This window comes from Coffea eugenioides, chromosome 9 (assembly GCF_003713205.1).
Source record: "Coffea eugenioides isolate CCC68of chromosome 9, Ceug_1.0, whole genome shotgun sequence".
Classification (NCBI taxonomy): Eukaryota; Viridiplantae; Streptophyta; class Magnoliopsida; order Gentianales; family Rubiaceae; genus Coffea; species Coffea eugenioides.
Window position 1 is genome coordinate 40,754,297 of NC_040043.1, and position 24,415 is coordinate 40,778,711.

Consider the following 24,415-nt stretch of genomic DNA (forward strand, 5'->3'; position numbering starts at 1 on the left):
TTTGATATTATATTTTAACTAGTAGAAATGATTGCGATTGTCAAAGGATTGTAGTTAGTGGTGGAAGTTAGCATTGAGGCATTCAATCTAGAGTGTCACTTGATAAAGTATTATTAGAAAATTTAATTTTAATTAAGAAGACATTTTTGCTATCAAACTAATTGTTGTTTTGAATTTGTATATGTAGATCTGGAAATATGGCAGTTCATATTTTTATCTAAAATTAATATTTGTATTCTAGAGCTATTTGGTGAGATAATGTTCTCACCTATTTGTAATGCTATTAGGCATGATTTAAATGAGTGGATTAACTTGCTTTTTCTCTCAAAAAGAAAGAAAAATGTGCACGTTTATATGTTTTTATTGATGTTGAAAACTGTAACATGTTTTGGTGGTTTTTTAAACTTTTTCTGTTTATTAAAGTGCTAGAAATAATATGATTGCTTTTTGTTTAGTTACAACTAAAATTATGTTGTTATTAAACCAACAATGCACTCATAATGGATTTGTTTTCTCTTCTTTTTTGGTACCATTATATGTACATAATACTAGTTAAAAAATCTTTGTTCAAATCACAAAAAAATAGGGGGCTAACTTGATTATTGAAATTTTTCTTCACAACAAATTTTTAATTATTTTTATACTCAATTTTCTCTTATATCTCTATTCATTATGTACCAAAATGATTTGTTATTATGTATTCAACTAAGTTTCTAGGGGGTCCTGGCTGTGCCTTGCAGAGTCGAGGTACCTCTAGTCTTTGGTATATAAAAAAGAAAAGGAACAAAAAAAAAAACCAATAGATAGAAAAGAATGAAATCCTTTTTCTTGTTACAACTACAACTTGCAAATGTACAACAAACCTTTTTGAATGTGATAAAGAGTAATATATATGAATTTAACAAATGAGCGTGTCATGGGTTCAAATTTGGACAAATGGGATTGAGGACAATTAACGGGTAACTACTAAACTTTCCCGATAGTCTATTTATACCAAGCATTCTTCTTACGATTAGATCCAATCTCTCGGTCCCTGCGGAAGGGAAAAGAATTTCACGCTCTTCCTTTCGGGAAGGGAGGATTAGGGAAATTCTATTGATTGCAGCTTTCTCCAGACCCCCCGAAAAGACATGAAAAAAAATGGCTCGAATGATACGATCACTCCATCACCCAAAAATGAAAGGGGTGATCTCGTAATTTTTGGTCTGTGAAGATGCATTGTTAGGTGCTCCATTTTTTCCCATTGAGGCCAAACCTAAACCTGTGCTCAAGAAATAGCTGTCCATACACTGATAAGGGATGTCCAGTTTTTCACTACTCAACTATTAATAATATATTTTTACCCATTAAATTATTAAGAGTATAAATTTTGGCCCTTTCTATCTAATTTTACCATTAATTTTGTCAGATCTAACTAATAGTAGTATGTCTTGCAAATCATAGGAACCCTTAGATTCGTTAGAATTAACGATGAAATCAGATAAAATGGTGCAAAACTTACGCATTTGATTGTTCAGTAAGTAAAAACATACTATGAATAATTAAGGGACCAAATTTTAACTATATATTAATAATAATTAATTAAGGAGCCAAATCTTGACTATTCAAAAAGTTCAACTATGACTATCCAAGTAAATTGCTCGAGAATTTTTAACCGAGAAACTTAAAGAGTACAAAATAAAATAACAAACCCAGAGTCGAGAGAGTGAAGGAAACTGTGACAACGACCCAAAGTCGGAAATGGAGGCGTTCCAACTTGGGTGTTGGGTAATTGGGTTAATGGTTCTGGGTTTACTCTACCTGCTTAGCGAGCAGTCTTCTTTATCGGAGTTTTAAACACTTAGGTGGCGTTTGATTCGCACATCGGAATTGGATTCGGATTTGGAATCGGATATCTTGGGTTTGGAATGAGGTCATTCATTCCAATACATTTGTTTGGTTCAAGTACCTGGAATGTGTATCATTACTATAGTTGATGTTTGGTTCGTCGACTCTTTCGGAATGGAATATAATAAATATATTATAAATCACATTGTAAATGATAGTTATTGGCTCTTTGTAAATGAGATATAAGAAATTTTTACTAATTAAATATATTAGTATAAATGTATTAGTAAATTTAGTCTAACTGATTAATAATTTCTATTAGTAAACATGTATAATTATTAGTATAATTGATAATATTAATTATATTACACAAATTAATATACATTATATAATATATATAACTAATATTATTATTATTATAAGTTTGTAACTAATTAAATTAAATATTATATATATAATTAAATATAAATATACAAATGTTATAATATAAATATACAATTATAATTATATAATATATACAAATATTAATTATACAAATATTTTATATAAATGTAATATATATTACATATTAAATATAGTTGTTATTATATATTATTATATTTAAAATAATAATAATAATTATTATTATATAATTTATTAATATTACATACATGTATATATTATAATTATACGCACATATAATATACATTTATAAATATACATATATATTATAAATATATTATTATATAATATTAATAAATTTATAATATATATTATATAAGTATAATTATATTTAACTAAATAATTATATAATATAATAATATCATTATTATAAGTTTGTAACTAATTAAATTAAATATTAAATATAATTAATTATAATTATATGAAAGTTATAATATAAATATATAATTATAATTATATAATATATAAATATTAATTGTACTAATATTTTATATAAATATAATGCATATTAATTAGATATAGTTATTATATATTATTATATTTAAAATAATAAATATAAATATAATTATATAATTTATTAATATTATATACATGTATTTATTTTAATTATATGCACATATAATATACATTTATAGATATACATATATATTATAAATATATTATTATATAATATTAATATTATATAATATTAATAAATTTATAATATATATTATATAAATATAATTATATTTAACTAAATAATTATAATATATATTTATATAATGTACTAATATTATAATTATAATATATTATATATATGTATATATTATAATATATAATATATATAAATATTAATTATATCATTGTATAATTATAATATGTAATTGGATTTGTTTCTTGGAATCAAACTTGGGAATCGGACAAAACCCACCAAAATACTTGGGAATGGAGAAACACCAAATTTTTAGAAATCATTCCAAGATTTCAATTCCCATTCCAGTGAACCAAACACCATTTATGGGGTTCATTCCATTCCCCGAATCCGATACCCTCTTACCAAACGCCCCCTTAGTATAGTTTTCGCGCTTCCTTTGCTGTTTTAAACCATTAATTTAAGTTATTGAGCTATTTTGCACACCCATTGTGGTCATTTTTTGGAAGCCAACAAAAGAGGAAATTGGGACCAGATGGACCTTCTGATTGCTTGCTTCACCTGTCAGTAAAATGCTAATACATTCCTTTCAGACGAGGAATGTTGCAGAGCAAACACATGAACGTGTTATTTCTCCCTTGCGAGAAGGATGAACAAATTTCCAGCACACAACCGGAAATTTCTCGAGAGCTGCTGAACAGAAACCAGGCCTGATGAATAAATATATTCCTGTATGACTTCTCAGGGAAAAACCATTGCTGTATGAATTCTCAATACGAATACTAGTGTTTCAAATACCAAGTGATCCACGAGGCTTTTATCTTTGCACCTTAGCTTGGCCATCAAAAGTCCTGTTTGGTATAACGTTTGTGCTTTCCCCACTAAATACACCCCATCTACCTTGCTCGTCCCTATTAACAGCTTGCTCCCTGCCAAATTTGAAGTTAGACATGGGTCCATTCTGATGCCCGGCCGCCCTTGGAGGGCTGGAATTCCTCCTGCTATCAGGTGCATTCCTCTGCTTGTATCTATTAACTTCTGCTGGTGCATTCTGTTTCCCATGAGCGTCATTGCCTTGTCGAGCTCTGAAGACACCATAACTTGGGCCCTGGGGATCAGGATTATTTGGAGCAAAATTTTGTCCGTGGTTCCTGGAGTTTGTAGATGCAGGATACGCATGATTGACACCTTCAGTTTTTCTTCTTTGGGGCGATGCATTCATATTCAATGGTGGTTGCCTTACCCTATCAGGAAACTGGGGTCCTGACTGCAATGTGTCTCTCCCACCAGGTCGTGGATAATGTGAAGAACCACCTTCTGATGAGCTCGATGGTTCACGTGCAATTGAGAATTTCTCACTCCTTGAACTCTTAGAAACCCCATCTGCATTGTCGTTGAGGTCAAAAAGTTCATCAAAATCATCATCTGCATTAGCTGTTGTCCAGCCAGATATTTCCTTTTGCTCAACATCATCTCTTTCTTCAGAAAGAACGTCATCATCACCTTCCACCTCTTGAACACTAGCACTTGCTGCTTTCTTGTCCATAGATGCTCTCTTTAATGAGCCTTTTTTTAATGGACCATACTTAACATGCCTCATAATAACATGTGCCTGATCCTTTTCCTCCACTCGGGTATCAGTTTCAACAACAGATATATCTTCAATCTAAATATCAAAGTGTTATTGCCAAAATCAAAAAGTAAAAGAGGTTTGTGCAGAGCCACGAAATTACGAAGTATACTTACCAAAGCAGAGAATCGAGAAAACAATGTTGCAGAGTCCTCACCCTTATCCACATTACCAATAGCTACACACTGGTCAAAAAAAGGAAACATGAAAAATATTTTCCAATTGAAATATAAACCAATTCCAGTAGAAAAGAAGATTTTAAGCAAATGGGCAATTTGCAAGTGTCAAAGTGTCAGAACGAAACTAATGATTCAGTCTTATTTCCAAGTTTATATATAAAACTAGCACAATTTCCAATAACAATCAGGTATTCTGACACTTGATGATGCGATCGCTCCGTTAGTATAGGCTTGATAAAATACTCCGTTAGCTCATTCCAGGGAAAACCATTAGCTCTAAACTATAACAAGGAAGAAGGACAATACCTTGACACGATAGCCGCTCTCCATTAGTCTCTTTGCCATGTCCGCTTTAATTTGTAAGTCATTGGGTGTCTGGAAAGGGAAAAGAAAAGGGGGTAAAAAAATACTGTCATAGTATCCGTGGGATCCAAATTAAGCATCAGAACTCAAGCCACTGTCTTGTTGATTTTGCTGAAATAACTCTGAAAAAGAAACGTAGTCTGAAAAGGCAATAGACATATACAATCATGCAGCAATCACCAGATACAGTTTTGACGACTAAAAGGGGACACTTTGTATGCAACAACAGATATAAAATAGGCCCTATAAATTTTTTCAGATAAAATTTCACAACAAGTGGACAAGAATTATTGATAGATTGAGGGCTCCCACAAGCACTAAACCAAAACAATGGTAAAAATATCAACTGCAATAAGACTTACTGGTGTCCAGAAAGGCAAGGAATAAAACACTTACAATTTTAGCAGCAAATCGAACTTCTTTGCAGCCTCCGTTGCGTAAACTAACTTTAGACTGTGTTAAATAGACCAAAAAGATTAAACTTGGCCCCAGATTAAAAAGAAGAGAAAAGGCACTATATCATTAATTCATAATCTCACATACTACAAGAATTAGTGAACCGACATGTCTGAAATATCCAAGCAGGAAAACTATGTAACTTCATAATTCACATGCATGCATAAGCATGTTTTGACTTCTCATCACATATCTCTATGCAATATCAACCATATAGGCCCAAATGCACAAGAACTGTGTCAAATAAAGCAATAAACTAGGAAGTTGTATGAAACAGTAATCTTGGTAAACTACTTAGGATCGTGCTGCAGTAAAATCCACATGACTACAGTGCATTTCAAATATAAATCACGCTACTATCATTAGGAACCTAAACACGAGCAAAAAAATGAGATCCACAAACAATAAAAAGATAGCTGCAGTAAAATCCTCAATAAAGGACAAAAATGTCGAGTTAATCAGTGAAATGATTCAATTCAACCCCTTGAAAAAGGCAAAGGTGCAAGTAAAAAGGTATCGTACCCTTTGTTTGGAGCGTTCTTTTTCCTTTAACTCTTGTTTATATTTTTCTTTGTAGTAGTCCATAAGTTTGCACACAGGAGGCTTGGCATTTCGTTGAACCTGAAGAAGCACCCCATCCCCCAGCCAAAGGGGGGAAAAAAAACAAGAACATAGATTAGATTAAGAGCCATATGTCTCTCTCTCTCTCCCTCTCTCTCTCACACACATATGCAAACCCACAAGAAGAAAGGACTAATTAAACCATATGCTTATGGACCTGAGAAACTAAGAAGGATATTGCTTTTTTAGGAGCTTGTAGTGTTCAAAAGCAACAGACCTAGGGTAGGCCTTGATTCAATTACATATTTAATGAACCTCATTTAGAAACTAGTGCCTTTAATTAAACAAACTGCTAACATTAGCCTATCGAAGGCAAAGCTCTATATCCTTTTTGAGACAAAGGTACAGACAGGCACATAACCAATTTTACTTGATGTATAAACTATCTCTCAGGATCTGTGGGCTCCCAACTATCTACGGGAAAGGGCTCTGTGTGGACTCAGGACAAACCCCAGAGAAGTAAACTCGAGACATTCTGGGGATGTTGCATCTCTGGGCAACCAGCACTTGCTTGGACATCATGGAGGATCTGGATCCGTTCAACAAGAATGGACAAGTGCAGGAGGATCCAAATCTGCTGCAGAGGGTAGAAGGCAGAAGAGATGGAGTGGAAGACTGCCAATCAGCAATTGGAGAAGGCAACGCCATGCCTTATCACGACACAATTGGGGTCAAACTATCACCCACGAAGAAGATGGGTAGGAGAGTCTCTTTCTCTCTTCCCTTTAACCTTGGGTATAGACTGGCGAGAAGCAGCCGGGAGGTTCATTTTCCCTGCCCCCGGTATAATAGGAGCAGAACTAAGGATCAAAATAGACAGAGAAGAGGTGGGACACCACATGGACTTTGTGATGAGAGCTTGGCCACTTCTGGAGGAACATCGAGACCCAGGAAGGCAGAGGAGAGTGGCCAGAATGTGGAATATAGGGAGACGAATACATAGACAGGCGATGCATGTGCCAGGGTTCAATCTGATCAGGAAGTTTAGCCAAATGAAGATCATCACTTGGAATGTGCATGGGGCTGGAAGCACAACCCAGATGTAGTCATAGTTGTAGAAACTAAGATAGGAGGACAAGCAGCTGTGAACATGTACGTGAGCCTACCCTTTAGTGGGTACAAGATTGTGGACTCAGTTGGAAGGAGAGGAGGTCTCTAGCTCTTATGGCATCCTAACGAAGTTCGGGTCAACATCATCAGTAAAACAGAACAAGAAATTCATGCTCTAGTGCAAGTATCCTCGGATACTCCCTCTTGGTTTCTTTCAGCTGTGTATGCTAGCCCAAACTATAATAATAGGGTCATTCTGTGGGAGAATCTAAAACATGTAGCCTCCCAGAACTCCCTTCCCTAGTTGTGTCTGGGAGATTTTAATGAAAAGTTATCCAATTTGGATAAGTTAGGGACAACCCCATCAATCAAAATCATGCTACAGTCTTTCAAAGCTGTCTGGACTTTTGTAATTTGCTAGACATGGGCTACTCTGGCCCTAGATTTTCTTGGCTTAATAAACGTTTTAATAAGGGTTTGATTCTTGAGAGAATAGATAGTGTTCTGCAATCCTTACTGGAACTCCCTGTTCCCAGACTCGGTTATTCATTTACCTAGAACTAGATAGGACCACTGCCTGATTTTAGTCAATCTCTTCCTTCCTGTTAGACGTATGAAAATTTTTAGATTTGAAAAATTTTGGTTGGCTGAACCTTCCTTAAAAGAGGTAGTTCAACAATCTTGGGGTGATAATAATAGCTTGATGCTTTCTATTGTTAAGTTTACTGACTCTGTCCAAATTTGGAGTAAAACCACTTTTAAAAATATCTTCAAGGAAAAAAGGATTCTGCTGGCCAGAATCTGGAGCATCCAACAGAGGCAGCAGAACGACATCTCCCATCACCTTGTTGACCTTGAAGCCCAACCTCTGAGTGAGTATAATTTGATCCTTATCCAAGAAAAGGAGCTCTGGTGTATGAAGTCTAGACTTAACCAAGTGATCTGGAATGATTTAAACACAAAATTTCTCCAAGCTGCTACTATTCAAAGGAGAAAAAGGAACCGTATTCACACACTCAGAACCCTTGCTGGAAATTGGATTACTGATCACAGTCAGCTTAGGGACCATATCTGTCTCTACTACCAGAAGCTCTTTTCTACAGATATGGTTTGTTCCTTTAGGGAACCCGATGGGTTTCCTGTCATGAGGAGAATTCAAGATGCTAGTACAAAATTGCAACTGGGTAGAGTTCCCTCTCCTCAGGAAATAGATTAGGCCATCATGGACCTGAAACCCATGAATCTTTCAATCTTTCTGCTTACCTCCTGCTTTCTTTCAATCTTTCTGGACTGAAATCAAGGGCTCTATTTATAAGCTAGTCAAAGAATCTTTTGTTTCCTCCAATTTGCCTGAGGGAGCCAATGAAACCTATATTTGCCTTATTCCTAAGATCAGTGATCTGGAGAATATCCAACAGTACAGGCCCATCAGCCTTTGCAACACCCCTTACAAGGTGTTATCCAAACTTCTAGTCAACAGAATCAGGCCTCTCATGGATTCCATTATTTCTCCTACCTAAACCAGATTCATACCTGGCAGAAGAGGCTCAGATAACATTTTTATTGTCCAAGAAGCCACACACTGCTTAAACAAAAAGAAATGCAGGAATGCCTTCTGTGCTTTGAAAATTGATCTGGAAAAGGCTTATGATAAGTTGGAGTGGTGTTTTATCAAAGCCCTGCATCACTTTGACTTCCCTCCTACCTTATGCTCTGTTATAATGAAGTGCATTTCCTCCTGCAGAGTGGCCATCCTCATTGATGGCACTCCTACTAAATTGGATTCTTCCCTCAAGAGGTATCAGACAGGGGGACCCTATTTCCCCATATATCTTTCTTTTACGTATGGAGTACCTTTCTTTCAGTATTGAGCAGGCAGTCCAACAGGGCAGTTGGGAAGCTTTAACAATAGGTGGGTGGGTGAGGGGGGGGGGGGCTTGCTATTTCCCATTGTATGTTTGCAGATGATATAATCCTTTTGTCTAGCTGTCGTAACTCTTCTATCTCTGAGGTCAAATCCATTTTGGATAATTTTTGTCTGCGCTCTGGTCTCACCATCAGCCTTGAGAAATCAAAAGTCTTCTTCTCCAAAAACACTGATCCTTCCAACCCGACCAAAATCTCTTCTTTCTTAGGCGTGCACAGCACAGATGATCTAGAGAAATACCTAGGAATGCCTCTTTCCCATACCAGAATCTCTCCACAAAATCATGCTTTCCTGGTAGACAAAATTAGACAAAAGCTAGCTGGCTGGAAGGCAAATCTTATTTCCTTTGCTGGAAGAAAAGCTATCATTCAACAAGTTTCTTCTGCCATGTCTTCCTTTTATGCACATTGTGCTCCTTTACCTAAGTCCACTTGTGATACTATTGACAAGATACAAAAAGACTTCCTATGGGGCTCCACCACAGATAAGAAAAAGCTTCATTTAGTTAAATGGGATGCTGTAGCTACCCCTCTCTGTCAAGGCGGACTAGGAATTCGCAAGACTGCTGATGTGAATAAGGCTGCTATGGCTGGCCTCTGCTGGAGATTAAGACGTCAAAAGGACCAACCTTCAGCTCAGATTTTGAACCACAAGTATGTCAAGGAAGACTGTTCTAACCACCAGAGAAAACTCACCCTGAATGAGAAACAGGGGTCAATTAACAAAAAGTGTTTTGAAGCTAGGTGTTGATCTCTATAATAGAGGAAAAAATTGGACAATTAAGAATGGCAATACTGTGAGAATATGGCTTGATGATTGGACGGGACTAGGACCTCTCTGACATCTCATTTCCGGCCCTGTCACTGAAGGGGAAGACACTATGGTGGTCGCTCAGATATTTGGAGAGAGAGATTCTTCGAACCTCAACAAAATTTCTGTCATACTACCAGAGCTTGTAATTATGGTTATCAAGACCATTCCTAGACAGACCACCTCTCCTGCAGAAGATTCCTTGAAGTGGCAATTTACCCCAAGTGGTCAGTTCAGTCTTAAGACAGCAGTTGAATTAATTTGCTTGAATAACACTGCTGATGATAGTTCAGAAAGGGACTGGATATGGAAAGTGATAGCTAGCAATCGAGTAAGACATTTCTTATGGATTGCATGCCAAGATAAACTCCCAACAAAAAGCAATCTACTCGAAAAATCCATTGTCCAGGAAGAATGCTGCCCACTGTGTGATCACAACAGAGAGGACACCTACCATAATCTGATTTTATGTCCTAAGGCCAAAATCTTATGGAAAAGACTTGCTGTCCCTTGGAACTTTTGTCCTTTGCTGGTCAGAATTTATGCTCTTGGCTAAAGAAAGTATGCTGTATGCCAGACCATTCACCCTATTATGGGATTCCCTGGGGAACCATGGCAGAATTTGGCTGCTGGATGCTTTGGAAGGATAGAAACAGGACTATCTTCAAACCTCAATCCCCCCCCCCCCCAAATAAACTTGTACATAGCTACAATTGTTAGAGCAACAGAATTCCTAAGCATAGGTCCTTTGAGCAGGAAAACCACCAGATACAAGGACCTTGTCTTGGTTGCTTGGGAACCACGCCCACCTCATGCATTCAAACTAAACAGTGATGGAGCTTCATTTGGTAACCCCGGGCCAGTAGGGCCAGGACGAATCATACGAAATCATTTAGGGAATGGATAAGTGGCTTTAGTAGAAATCTGGAATGGGCTTCTGCTGGCAAAATCCCTTAGCATACAGCATATTCATATTGAGCTGGATGCTAGTGTGCTAGTTCAAAAGATCTCTAAAGATAATTGTGATTCTTGTTCTTACTATCCTATTATTAATGACTGCAGGACTATCATGAGAACCTTCCTCACAACCACTGTTAAGCATGTATTCAGAGAAGCAAACTGCCGCGCAGATCCTTTGGCAAAAATGGGTGCAGAAGCTGAAGAATAAGGACTCAAGGTTTTCAATGAGCAGCCTGCAGCCATTTCGAAATTAGTTGAGAATGATTATAGGGCATCCTGTTTGCCCCCTTTTGTAAAATCAAGCACTTAAGCTCGAATTTGTTGTTCTGGTTATCTTTTTTTTTTTGGTCAGTGCAAGGAACTCCCTTTCCTACCAAATAAATAAACTATCTCTCAAATTCCAAAGGTTTAGCTCAATATTCCTCAGACTAAACTAACCTTATGGCCCCCGCTCTACATTAGCAGTATCTGCTTGGTTATTAACAAGCTGCCACATGCTCTGATGTATAGGAAGGCCACAACATGTCGTAACAACAAATATCAAGACAACATGTCGTAACAACAAATATCAAGATTGAGGTGAAAAAGATTTACCTCCACCAAATCAAGCTCCAAACTCCTCGCACGCTTTAGTGCTTCATACCTTGATACAACAGAGTGGCCTATGAATATAAACGAGTTTAAGTAAACGATTAGAGCAGACTCACCCACAAAATGAAAATCAATTTAAAATGAGGCCTCTTCCTTAGAATCCATAGAAACCAATCAAAACAAAGCCATGCCAAAACACATCTAACGCGGAGGTTTAGGTCTTGCTTGAAATTTTGGTCAAGCCTATGAAACTTCCCTAACATGGATAATGTTTAACAGATCGAGCCTCAGCTTTTAAAGCCTGTAGCCAGCTTCTTCTTCCCCTTTTTTTTTCCCTGGGACCCCTAAATTCTAGTCTTCAAAAATCAACAACTGAGTTATTGAAAGGCAAATAGAAATAGAATGATTAAGAAGACAAGAGATGATCCTCGTCAGGGGTAACTAAATGCAGAAGCACCATGGTGCCATGTAAACAGACAAGAAGACACAACGTATAATTTCCTCCATATTACCATTCGAACTGGAACAAATTTCGATGCTAAAGTGAATAATGCAGGACATGTCAAAATTCAGAAAGTGAGCACAAATTTGTTTTGGGTGTATCTAGTTGCTGTCACCTTCGTCAGTGACGAGTCGAATAACATCGGCGGTGACTTGCTCATTCAATCTCGGCCCGTCGGCGTGCTTCTCTTCCTTCTTTTTCATGAACTGCAATTGCCCAGACATTGCTCCATCAACTAAATTGTCAAAGTAGATTCTTATTCAAACAAAATTCAGAGACGAGTAGTCACCTGAACCGGAGCAGCGAAGCATCTGACATTGGTAGGCAAGTCGAGTTGAGGTGTGTGGCCAGGTGAGCTCGGAGAGTGCAAAACTGAAATCTTGGTACGATTGGCTGAAATAGGACTGTGAATCTGAAGGTAGGACCTTGAGAATTGGTTCCACAATTTGGTATCGATTTGAGATCGCCTGACTCGCCTCCAAAATGCCATTTCTCTTCCTCTCTCTTTTTTTTTTCCCCCTGATTTTATTTCCACATGAATTCGGAACTAGAACCCTAGTTATAGTTAAAACTTGAAAACAAGTTAATCGAGAAATCTGCAGCGAACAACTAGAGAACAGACAGGGGGACTGAGAAGACGGGACGACGTCGCTGGCCCGGGAAAAACAGAAGGATCGGGTTAAGCGGATCAATATGGCTCTAGTTAGGTTCTGCTCCTTGGGCCTCGGCCAACTAGAAAATACCTAATTGCCTGAATATCCAATTTCATGCATCACATATTCAAATTGATCAATATCGAGTGAGTCGCTATATATATAGAATTATTTAGAATTCGAAAATTAGTATTATACCGATTCCCTCCGTTCCGATTATATCTTGGGTGAGTCGTATCGAACTCGATCAAGATGACTACTCATGTACTCCCAACCTCTCGACTCAACACCATTAGAAGATAAAACAACATGATGTTTAGTTTTGTGAATACTTTTACAAATTTTTTAGAACGAGAATTCCCCTTTTGCATCATTTTAATTCTTTTGGCTAACGTAATATTTGGAAAACCAGCTTTGAAAAGAAAAAAATGATCATGTGCTTGAGATACATGAAGTAGTAGTTTAATAGCCATAATTAAAACTATTTTTTTAATAATTAAATGATTAAAACTCGATGATTCTGAAAGTTTAGTGGCTATCCTAATAAATTGCACAATAGAAAATGTTAGTAATGGCCTAATGGGCTGTGTTAGTGAAGTTTTGTAGTAGTAAATTTTCATATTTCTACAAGTAGGTTTCGGGCAGCCATTATCTTGGGCTTGGAAGTAGACGCAGGTAGTGCGCCCAATTGTTCAGCTTGCTTCGCCCATTCGAAACCGTCTCATATACCTCCAGATTGTTTGGATAACTTGGGAGATATTTTACGTTTGTGATTTGTCAATTATTGAAGTGCATTTAAATACTAAAATAATTGATTGGTGATTATAAATTCAAATAGTACATCATCTCAATTAATCCCATCAACCAAGAGAGAATTGAGAGGATTTAAAATTTTTCGTCAAATTCCTCGATCAGAATGCATCGATTAATTTGAATAAAATTTTAGTAAATTATTTGTTGTACTTCTCAAACTAGACTTGATAAGTATAAAATTTGAAAATTAGACTATATACTAAACAAATAACTGAACATAACTACACAAAGTTACCTTGAACTTGGTCTTGGCCCGCTCGCGAGCGGCTTGATTCGTGAACACCCCTAAACTTGGCCAAACCTCAATATTGTTCAGGTGAATATTTCTTTAGTTCAACTTTTTATGTTAGAGGTGACGTTGCATTAACTATTCTTGCCAAATTTTACCAAAGAAAAACGAAATGAACAAACAAAAATATTGGGGACTTGACTTTATCGAAGTCCAAGGTCTATAATTATCAAAAAATAAAAATAATAAAAAAAAAGTCCAAGGTCTATGGAGTGTAGGATTCAATTTTGACGGGCATTTTTTTTTTTTTTTATAATACAGCTCAGCCGGTCCAAGATATTTTCTCTTTTTGATGGACTATTGTCATTTACCAAAAAGTACGGTATATGTAGTCGCCAACAGCATGATGAAGTGTATCCAAGCCACAAGCAACTTCAACGTCACTAAATCCGTATTCGAGAACTGAATATTGATGGGCCGAGATTAATTAATCGAATCACAAATTAACTGACTAACTAACTACATGGAAGATCCCCATCCCTCCCAATAGTTTTGTCAACACGAGTCAGCAATGACGGGCGACATCCTCACAAAGAATCGTGTGTTTGAATTGTACTGTCCGTGTGAGGGCTGTGTTAATTGACGATTTATAAGAATTTCTGTAAGGAATTTGTGATTCCAAAGACACGTTCTGACTCGTGGTGATGATCGGAATCGAATCTATCCAAACTTTTCATTACCCAAAAAATAATAATAATTTTGAACGGACCAACAGCAACAGCATGATGAAGTGTATCCAAGCCACAAGCAACTTCAACATCACCAAATCCGTATTCAAAGACCGAAAATTGATGGGCCAAGATTAATTAATCCAATCACAAATTAACTAACTAACTAACTACGTGGAAGATCCCCATCCCTCCCAATTGTTTTTCCAAAATGAGTTGTCTATCATTAGTCTAAGATTCCACAGCTGAACTCAAAAACTGAGATGCATTGAAATGGTTAGAGAAGCAATGACAACACAAGTTGGTAATCATAAGTTGTATCCTCACAAATGATGTGTGTTGGAATTGTGCTGTGTCTATATGAAGGCTGTGTTGGTGAGTGATTTGTAAGAACTTCTGTAAGGAATCTATGATTTTGAAGGCATGTTCTGACTCGTGGTGATGATTGGAATCGAATCCATCTAAACGTTTCATTACCAAAAAAAAATAATTTTTAAGGGACCCACAATTAGATTCATATTGTGGTCTCCCCGTGGCAGGGTTCTACCCAAACACGTTTTGGATTGAAATTTGAAGATTTGTTCGTATGAGCTTACGTCGTAATATCTCTTCTGACTACTGAAAGAGGAAAAGTCATAAATATTCGTCCGACCGTAATAACAAATCCTACATTGGACTGTTGGGGCCGAAAGAATTCAAAATTTTGCAAGTTCACAATGTGCATCACGGCGTACGTCATGTGTGTTTACAATTGGGAAGGTTTTATTTTTACTATCACTCATTCTTCTTTTTTTCGATTAGAATCTTCAACTTCAATACATGGAACCAATTAGAAACAATTAATGTTTCCTATGCTAGTGATGTTGCAGTAAAATATTTTATACATTTGTAAGTTTTGATGTATAATGCATGATCTCGTTTGCATTAGTGATAGAACAGCTACATATGATTTTTATTTTTTTTGCTAATTTGAACATGTGTGTACGTATAATTAGGACTGATGGTTAAACAAAAAAATAAATAAATATTCACACTACTACAACGTAAAAATTATCATTTTTAAGTAGGGTTATTATCACTTTATCCCGTTAAATTATATTATTACTATTAGTTTATTCCCTAACGCTATTCTTTTAGTCATTTTATGCCAATAGGTAATTCAATTCGGCATATTAACAAGTTTTGGACAAAATTACCCTTTTATTTTATAGCATTACTACATTGTTATTATCACTTTATTCCTTTAAATTTTAGTGATACAATCATTTTACTCTATAACATTATTTTCTAGGCGTTTTACTGCATTGTTAACCTAACCAGTATGTTCAAAAAAAAATTTAATGTATTTAACATTTTTATATATAATTAAAAATAAAATTTTGGAATGGTTCTTCTTCATTTTTTTCAATCTAAGAGTTCCAAAAACATAAAAATAAAAGAAATTTCTGAAATTTCTTTTTCAGGCTTATTAATGCTAGGAAATGAAAAGGAGATAGGAGAGTAGGAGACAAAAAATTAGATTTTGAAAAGAAAGAAAATAAGGAAGAACCTAATATTACTATATTACTTTAATGTCGTCAGGATTAGCATCGGAATTAGGTAATAAACAGAAAAGTAAAGTAATTTTAAAATAATAAAAATATTGAATTCTTTCTTATTTGTACTTTTTTTAAAAAAAATACAAATAAGACTCTCTCTTTTTCTATCTCTCCCTCACTCGACCTTTCTATTTTTTTCAATATTTAATAAGATTGTCAAGAAGAAAGAAATTAATACTCTGACTCTTTTTTTATACTAAAAAAGAGAAGAGTCATTCCAAATTTTTTATTATTTTTATTATACTAAGAGGAGGGTACTTTCTTCTAAAATTTTGTAACTTGCTAAATTGATTTAACGGTGGAATAAATTGTCTAAAACATAACTCTAAGGGTAAATTGATAATAAGGCTATAGTTTATGGGGATAAAGAAATAATGATAATTTTAAGAGCTAAAGATGTCTGTTTACTTGAATTAACAAACTCTGCTAAGTTTGACCATTAATTCTGGGGGTAAAATGACTAAAAAATAATGTTAAAGAAAAAATTGATAGTAGTACTAAACTTTAAGGAGATAACGTGATAATAACCCTTAATCAAAATCAAATTCGAAAGGATATGGTTGCCTACTTCTCTTATATTTGAGATTCAACATAGGCATGCGTCACGAATGTAAAAGTACTGTACTATTAGAAAGGGATACATATAAATTGGCTTGCAAGAGCTCATCTAGAGCAAAGACGGGAAATACTCATTGCATCTGTAACAGAGCTGCTGTAAAAGCTCAGAAAACGTAGAATGTAATTCAGGGGCCGCCATTTTTAAAACAGCACAGCACAGCGTGAACTAAACTAGTACTAATAGACGATTAGTCGGACATTAATTAGTGCATGCTTTGGCCTCAGCTGACTGAAGAATGGAGATCCATGTATCATATTACACACTCACACATACATATATAAATGGGAGTCGTGAGTGATTCAGGTAAAGGAGCATTATACGCTGGAGTAGTATACTTTTATCCCTGGATGCTGGAGGCCACCATGCATCTTCAATCCTGCGATGGTTAAGATAAGGAAAAGGAAACATGATAATTAAGTCGTGTGTCGTGCTCTATCACAAAATCATTTTCGATACTGTATTATCCATTCCAACGTACAAAAGGCCCCACGACTCAAAGTTTTCATAAATTCAACGGGCTTATTAATTTGCTTGACGACCCCAGCAGCAACGCTGTTGCATATTCTGCATGGCAACAGCCTCACTTTTGTTGAGTATTATTGGGGTCAACCCCAGTAGCAGTAGCAGTAGGTTGCTGCAATGCAATCCTGCATCAACGGGCTCATCCTGTGGTTTATAATTTGCTCGAGGAGCTAGTCTTCCGCGAGATCATGCCCTCATCAGCAATTTCTGAATCTGATTGCTGAATGATTCAATCAAGGACCACATAAGTTTAGAAAAGGAACTCCAAAGGTCGATGACACCGTCCCATAATAATTCAAGACAATATTTTTAACTATTTTTAAAACATTAAATGCAGTAGGGGAAAACAAAAAAGTGCTCAAGGGAGGAATTAGCAGATGGAGGGCGGTGGGGAGTGGGATTAATTGGCTTGGACGTTAATGTTGGGACGTCCTGGAACTGGAAGAAGATGAGGATGTGCTGATGCCGCATGCACATATATACTTGCACTGAGCCCACCTCAATCCTCTCTTCTTTGTCTTCTAGTACAAACAAAGAAGGAGGCAGTACTGAACCAAAGAAGGAGGGAAGGTGAGGGGAGGCGAATCCGCCCCAACCACCCGATCGATGGGACTGTGATTGTCCATTCGCGAGTCATCCCCCAAACTACATACTCTAATGTTGGGTGAGGGGACATATCTCCCTTCTCCTATCCTCCTCAACATTTTTTCTTTTTTTTTTTTTATCGTAACGATAACGTTTCTATAACCCTCCTCAAAATTTTTCACCCTTTCAATTATTCGACCAGAATCAGTTTGTTTGTAGTACTGGAATTGGAATACTAGTAGTACGAGCTGCAATGATAGTCCGACCCCAAGATTTCGTTTGATCACGATCAGTTCATGTGGTGGTAAGCTTTTGGCATTCCCAGTTTTGACTACTGCTTGTCTTTCACAAGTAGAAACCGAGGCAACAGGCATTTCACATTTTATTATCATATGATCATCATCCAGACAAGCCTTCAAGCAAAAGGTGAAGGACACATGAATGAATATTGAAAGTACACCACCATTATTAATTTCATCCTTCAGTACTGCAGTATTTATTGGTCTCACTGGCTCCTTCACATCCCTTGCCTAATTCATACCCAACCCAACCTTTCAACAACAAATTCTCGACTGTGTTCTCTACGCATCTGCTTCCTGTTGGTGTATCAACTATCAATAGTGTGCTCTCACTGAACTCGTGCTACAGGTCTCTACCATGAGATTTTTGTTTTTCTTTCTTTCCCCTGCAGGAAGCGGTGGATCAATTTATATTAACGGCAACACAAATACATACAGTGTCATTGTCGTCTTACTGCGGAATGCAATACGACCAAACAATGATGTAAAAAGATGAAATACAGGCCTTTAGATCATGAAATGTTGGATGTGGGGGCATATTATATGTTCCTGCAGCATATTAATTGCTTGCATGGGTAGTTAAATTCCACACTTTCAGGTTTACTGTGCAAGTTAATCATCAAATACCAATATTGCTACTAGCTAGTATTGCATTGCCATGTTGGAACATCCCAAAACAGTAGCACACTTTCGAAAACATTTTGGGATGTTTCAAAATGTTTGTCGCATAAAGAAAGTCAAAACACTTTTTAAGTCACTTTTCTTAATATCATCCTTCTTTTTAATCATTAAATATTAAAAAAATGCATAAACATCACAATCAAATCACTAATTGTTAAAAAATTGAATTTTTAAAACATGATAAAATAATTGGGATGGAAGGAGTATATATAATTGGGACGAAGGAAGTAATATTTTTGCATTTGGAAACAACTGGCTTCTGTCCTGAGGTGTTGTCCGGCAAGTGAGTTTTTTAAATATTTGTCTAAAATTTTACTATAATTTACTGTAAAAATTTTTTTGAATATTTTGAAGTGTATAGTTTAAAAATTTTAAAATTTTTTTAAAATTAATATAATTAAAATTATTAAAAGACTTATAACAGAAAAACTTGACTAAAAACTTACTTGCCATAGAAGTGAAATAATAATATAAGGACCGGCTTGGCAATTCGGCAGGAGTTTTGTAGCAAAGGTCCAACGTGTCATAACGTGAGGACATTGCCAAGAAATATCAAAGGTAAGTTGGCTCCGACTTATTTTATCCATTCAGATAAACACCAATTGACTCTCTTTCTGCCGCGGATGTATAATCACCACCAATGGGTCACATGAGTGATAAATATTGTAATGTTATTAATGAGACTTGGAGTTTTTTCTTTTCTTTTCTTTTTGTGGTTTTGGAGTACAGTAAATTACTACATGTTACTAAATTTCTATCGGTTGCAGATGCAGAGGAACAAATTGGGTGCTGCTAGACTAGGACTAGGCTAGCTAGATTTTCTCTCTCTCTCTCTCTAACATTGGGTTTTGGGGGTGGAGCCCAAGTTGGTCCTCTCTGCTTTGCTGGCTTCAAGTTTTCCATTGTTGGTTTTTAATGGCGCTTGTCTGCTGCTGAGAGAGACCAGAGTTTCAGTTGCCCCAATCAAAACCATTTTTCTACTTTTGGGATTGCTAATAGACCACTATTAGTACTTCTTTAGTGGCTGGCTGGCTTCTCTCTTTCCCTTTATTCATAAGTAGTTGTGTATCAATATCTTCCTTTTTTAAGTCCCTTCCCCTCATAGCACTTTGTCGTCGTCGTCGTCGTCATCATCATCAATCTTTCTCATGCCCAAGAAAAAAACAAAAGACCCATCAGAACCCACTTCATATTTGATTGGATTTTGATGGATCATTAGATCTAACCTCCTTCACTTTCAGATCTTCCCCTTTCAGCTCTAAAGGTAAGTTTTTTTAGCCTAATTGACAACTGGGCTATATTTATTTCCTGTTTCGTGTCAATTGAATTGTTGAACTGGAGAATTTCATTTTTGGGATTTTAGAAACTTATTACCAGTATTTTGTTGCTTTTTCCTGGGGCGGGGTCTTCATTTGATTCACTTGTTTGCTTACTACTACTAGTGTATTTTTTGGGAGAGCTGGACATTCTGGATTCCAACTGCTTGGAAAAACCAGCTAATTATTCGAAGTAAAAGTAAATTTTGACTACTGATGCTTTCTTCACACTGCCTGCTTCTCGTGACGAAGTTGGCTTTTTCATTTTCTGCGGCTGTTTTGGGGATGGGTTTTCGTTATGAATAAGAGAGTTCGGCTGCACGTATGCAGCTTTTGTTGCTTTTAGTTTTCGGTGGATTTCTCAGCTGCATCGATTACAGACCTTAGAAAATCTACTTATTGCACTTATGGACTGCCACGCCTACATTGTGATTGCCAAGTTCTGATTTTGTTTGTTTTATTTTGCTTTTAGAGTACATAACGTATTGCTAAATTGGAGGAAGTGGTAAAGAATTGAGGTCTACTCGGATCAAAAGTGTTGCCTCTAGTCCTCATTAGATGTGGATAATTGAGAGGGTGCTTTGGATGAGATGAGGTATGTTATCTGGGTTAATGAACTTTTTGAGGGCCTGCTTTCGGCCAAGAACAGATCGATATGTTCATTCAGGTTCAGATACCATTGGTCGTCAAGACGGGCTTTTGTGGTATAAGGATACAGGGCAACATGTTAATGGAGAGTTCTCCATGGCTGTAGTTCAGGCTAATAATTTACTTGAGGATCAGAGCCAACTTGAATCAGGCTGCTTGAGCTTGCTTGATTCAGGACCTCATGGTACCTTCGTGGGGATTTATGACGGGCATGGTGGCCCTGAGACGTCCCGGTTCATCAATGAACACCTTTTTCAGCATCTCAAGAGTAAGTCGCTTGAGATTTTCTGATATTTAGAAGGATTTAGTGCATGAAATTGATTTGTATTATTACAACTCTATCGGGCAGGGTTAGAGTGGGACAAGCTTCACTATTTGTTTGTTTATTTCTATTTTGCTTTTCTTTTTCCTCTTTTTTTCTTTTTATTTTTATTTTATTTTTGGTGGGGTGATCATTTGATAATTTCCTTTTAGAACTGAATTTTAAAGTGACAATTTAGCTCTTGCTTATTAGGGTAAAAAGTGATATTGATGTTAATACACTCTTTTAGATTCTGAATTTAACACAATAGTGGTAGAATCAAGATGTCTTTAAGCATTTCAGTTTGACTGGTTTCACTGTACACATAAATTTTATTGCAAGGAAATAAAAATCTCAAATGTCTTCAAGCTTGCCGCCAGTTTTTGCTCTATAAAGGTTGTTTTAGGCTTCAATTTCAACTAACTTGTGATTGCACAGGGTTTACTTCTGAGCAACAGTCTATATCTGTGGAGGTAATACGGAAGGCTTTCCAAGCTACTGAAGAGGGTTTTATCTCTGTTGTCACAAGGAATTGGCCAATGAAGCCACAGATTGCAGCTGTTGGATCCTGCTGTCTGGTTGGAATAATCTGCAGTGGGACCCTTTATATTGCCAACCTTGGTGACTCCCGAGCTGTTTTGGGGAGATTAGTCAAGGCCACAGGGGAAGTGCTGCCTATTCAGCTGTCTTCTGAGCATAATGCTAGTATTGAGTCTGTGAGGCAGGAGCTGCATTCTTTGCACCCAGATGACTCACACATAGTTGTTCTAAAGCATAACGTCTGGCGAGTAAAGGGCCTCATCCAGGTGAGATGATTATGTTGCTTGATTCCTTTTGCCCCTCAGTGTTAGTGATTTTGGGTGGATAGGTGGGGAGGGGGTGAAATTGGTTTACTTGTTGTAACGCATACTTGGTGGTCCATGCATCAGTCCCGTGCTTGTACCTGTCTTTCCATGCTGTTTTTGTTTAGTGGCCTGTTTACTAGAAATATGCATACCATTGTGTTTGTGAATTTCTTAGCCACAGAAATTGCTTCAACATCTTTCAGTGTATATTTGAATCCTGGGGCTTGGATAAAGCTTAATATAACTATAAATTGTTTTTTCGAATTACAACTTAGTGTTTCCCTTTTTTTTTTCAATTTTTTTTAAGGATGTTCATTGCAATTATATATGCCATATGACTGTCCTCATTGCTTGATTTATCTTCCTTGAGTAAGAAGGTTTCGGACTTGATGCATATTGCATACTTTTGCTCTTTAAGAAGGTATAGATCATATCATGCGACTAATTATTTGCACATGTTTCTGAAGACTGGGGTCTGTAGATGAGTAAAATGGAGCAAATGACTTGTACCTTTTAAATGACTATTCCCCCTAGCCAGAAAAAGCATGTTTTGATTGGTGCAAGATGAATTAATGTTGACATTCTCCGCATTTATTTAATTTTGTCCTGGGAAGTCTACTTATCTTATCTGCTGAAAGTTTGGTATGCCTTGTAATTCAGTGGAAAACTATGACTTTTAGCCATTTCTTGATATTTTCTGGTCCACAGAATACTCTTTAGTTACTGCATGAAGAACCACTTGTGATTTTTGCTGATTTAGGGGTTTCAACCTTCTAGTTCATGTGTTATTCAATGTGGGCTATCTGATCTAGTCACCCACACAACATACTTCACTTTTTGGTATAGCTTCGAATGTAGGTTAATGTTGTGTCTACTAGTGGAGTAAAGCTATTAAGGTCATATGGAAATTAAATAAAATTTGTCCTTGATACTGGAATAATGGAATGAAAGGAGCCCATTTTATCTCTGTCCTTCACCCACACAGATACCTGGTGCAAATTTTTTGTTTTTTTTTTTTGGAATTATGTGATTGTCTGATCATACTTTGCAAGTGCTGATTGGTTTGAACCTATACTTTGGAGCTTGAATGCCCTTGAGCAGATAAATTGATTCATGTTGTATAGCTATGCACTCATGTTCTATGTACGGTTCTTCTGTATGATGCATCATATAATATTGGCATTCTTAGATGAGCCAAATGTTTCATTTTTTCAGGTTTCGAGATCTATTGGCGATGTTTATCTAAAAAAGGCTGAATTCAACAGGGAGCCATTATATGCAAAGTTCCGACTTCGTGAACCATTTAGAAGACCAATACTGAGCTCAGAACCATCAATCTCAGTGCAACAATTGCAATCACATGACCAATTCATCATATTTGCATCTGATGGTCTCTGGGAACACCTCAGTAACCAGGAGGCTGTTGATATAGTTCAAAATCATCCACGAAATGTAAGAGAGCAAACACTTCAAAAGCACTAAAAGCATGCTGACTATAAATCTTTATTCTTGTGAAGATTGGATATTGCAGTCAGGGGAGTCAAGTTTGAGTTGTGTCAAGTTGTTATGTACAGCTGCTATTTAGAATTTGGTCAAGGTTACAGAATTATGCCACAACTCACAAGTCAAATCGTTTAAGATGAATGTCCTTGCTGAGCTTAGCCCATTCTGGCAGTTGATCTTCTCTACTCTCTGGATAGTCATTTTGTTATGACGTTGACTTTTCTAATCAAGCTCCATGTGAACCTGGTTTTCCTCGTACATTGCCCTAAATGTGAAAAGCTCCGTAAATGGTGTTCTCTAGGGATATATGTTTGCATCAAGCTATCTCTGAAAACAGTTTTTGCATGTGTTTATGTACAGAGGGTTTTCATGGTTTCCGGCCTCTATAAGATTTCAGAACAGAATATGTGAAGAAATTTCAATTTGTTCAGAATAAAACATGTAGAAACTTCATTCCACTCATGACTGCATTTGTTTGTTTACGCAGGGGAGTGCTCGGAGGTTAGTGAAGGCTGCATTACAAGAAGCAGCAAAAAAGAGGGAAATGAGGTACTCAGACCTGAAGAAAATTGACCGCGGAGTCCGTCGGCATTTCCACGATGACATCACGGTGGTGGTTGTGTTTCTTGACTCGCATCTTGTGAGCAGAGCCAGCTCCGTCAAGATTCCTAATCTATCGGTGAAGGGGGGTGGCGTCAATCTCCCACTAAACACTCTGGCTCCTTGTGCCATGCCAACCGAAGTTGGCTCAGCTTGATGAAGTTTTGCCTGCTGTCCATTGTACGTTGCAACATTCTCTTGTGAATACGTGGTAGTCCCCAAGGAGGACAGGAGCATGGGGTCGATTCTTTTAATGTAGCAACACTTTTTTAACTGTAAACTTGCAACTGGTTTCCTATATGCCCAAGAAAAGAGTCTTGCAAAGAGAAGTTCACTGTTAAAACCAGTATAGTGACGACTTCCATTGGGATGTTGCTTCAGCCTTCTTTGTTTTCACGTACTTACTTTTGTATTTATTGTATTTCTGGCTTTTGTAAAATCTCAGCCGCAGAGGTGAAAATATCTGAAGTGCTTTTTTAATTTATCA

The 24,415-nt window shown here is 36.6% G+C and overlaps 2 protein-coding genes across 3 annotated transcripts; one reads left to right on the forward strand and one right to left on the reverse strand.

The window, feature by feature from the left end:
* Positions 1-3,414: 3,414 nt before the first annotated feature.
* LOC113783776 (translation initiation factor IF3-1, mitochondrial) lies at positions 3,415-12,630 on the reverse strand. 2 transcript variants are annotated; one of them, XM_027329983.1, is made up of 8 exons: positions 12,278-12,630; positions 12,104-12,194; positions 11,490-11,557; positions 6,050-6,148; positions 5,468-5,524; positions 5,015-5,083; positions 4,646-4,714; positions 3,415-4,565 (listed from the first exon to the last, which is right to left on the reverse strand). In XM_027329983.1, exons 1-8 carry the CDS (start codon positions 12,476-12,478, stop codon positions 3,717-3,719), a joined length of 1,503 nt encoding a protein of 500 aa, XP_027185784.1. In that variant the 5' UTR covers positions 12,479-12,630; the 3' UTR covers positions 3,415-3,716. The 2 variants fall into 2 exon arrangements, with proteins under 2 accessions (XP_027185784.1, XP_027185786.1); XM_027329985.1 differs by lacking the exon at positions 6,050-6,148.
* A 6,804-nt stretch (positions 12,631-19,434) lies between these two features.
* On the forward strand, positions 19,435-24,415 carry LOC113782652 (probable protein phosphatase 2C 60). The gene is made up of 5 exons (XM_027328525.1): positions 19,435-19,979; positions 20,504-20,947; positions 21,419-21,786; positions 23,041-23,277; positions 23,816-24,415. Exons 2-5 carry the CDS (start codon positions 20,629-20,631, stop codon positions 24,083-24,085), a joined length of 1,194 nt encoding a protein of 397 aa, XP_027184326.1. The 5' UTR covers positions 19,435-19,979; positions 20,504-20,628; the 3' UTR covers positions 24,086-24,415.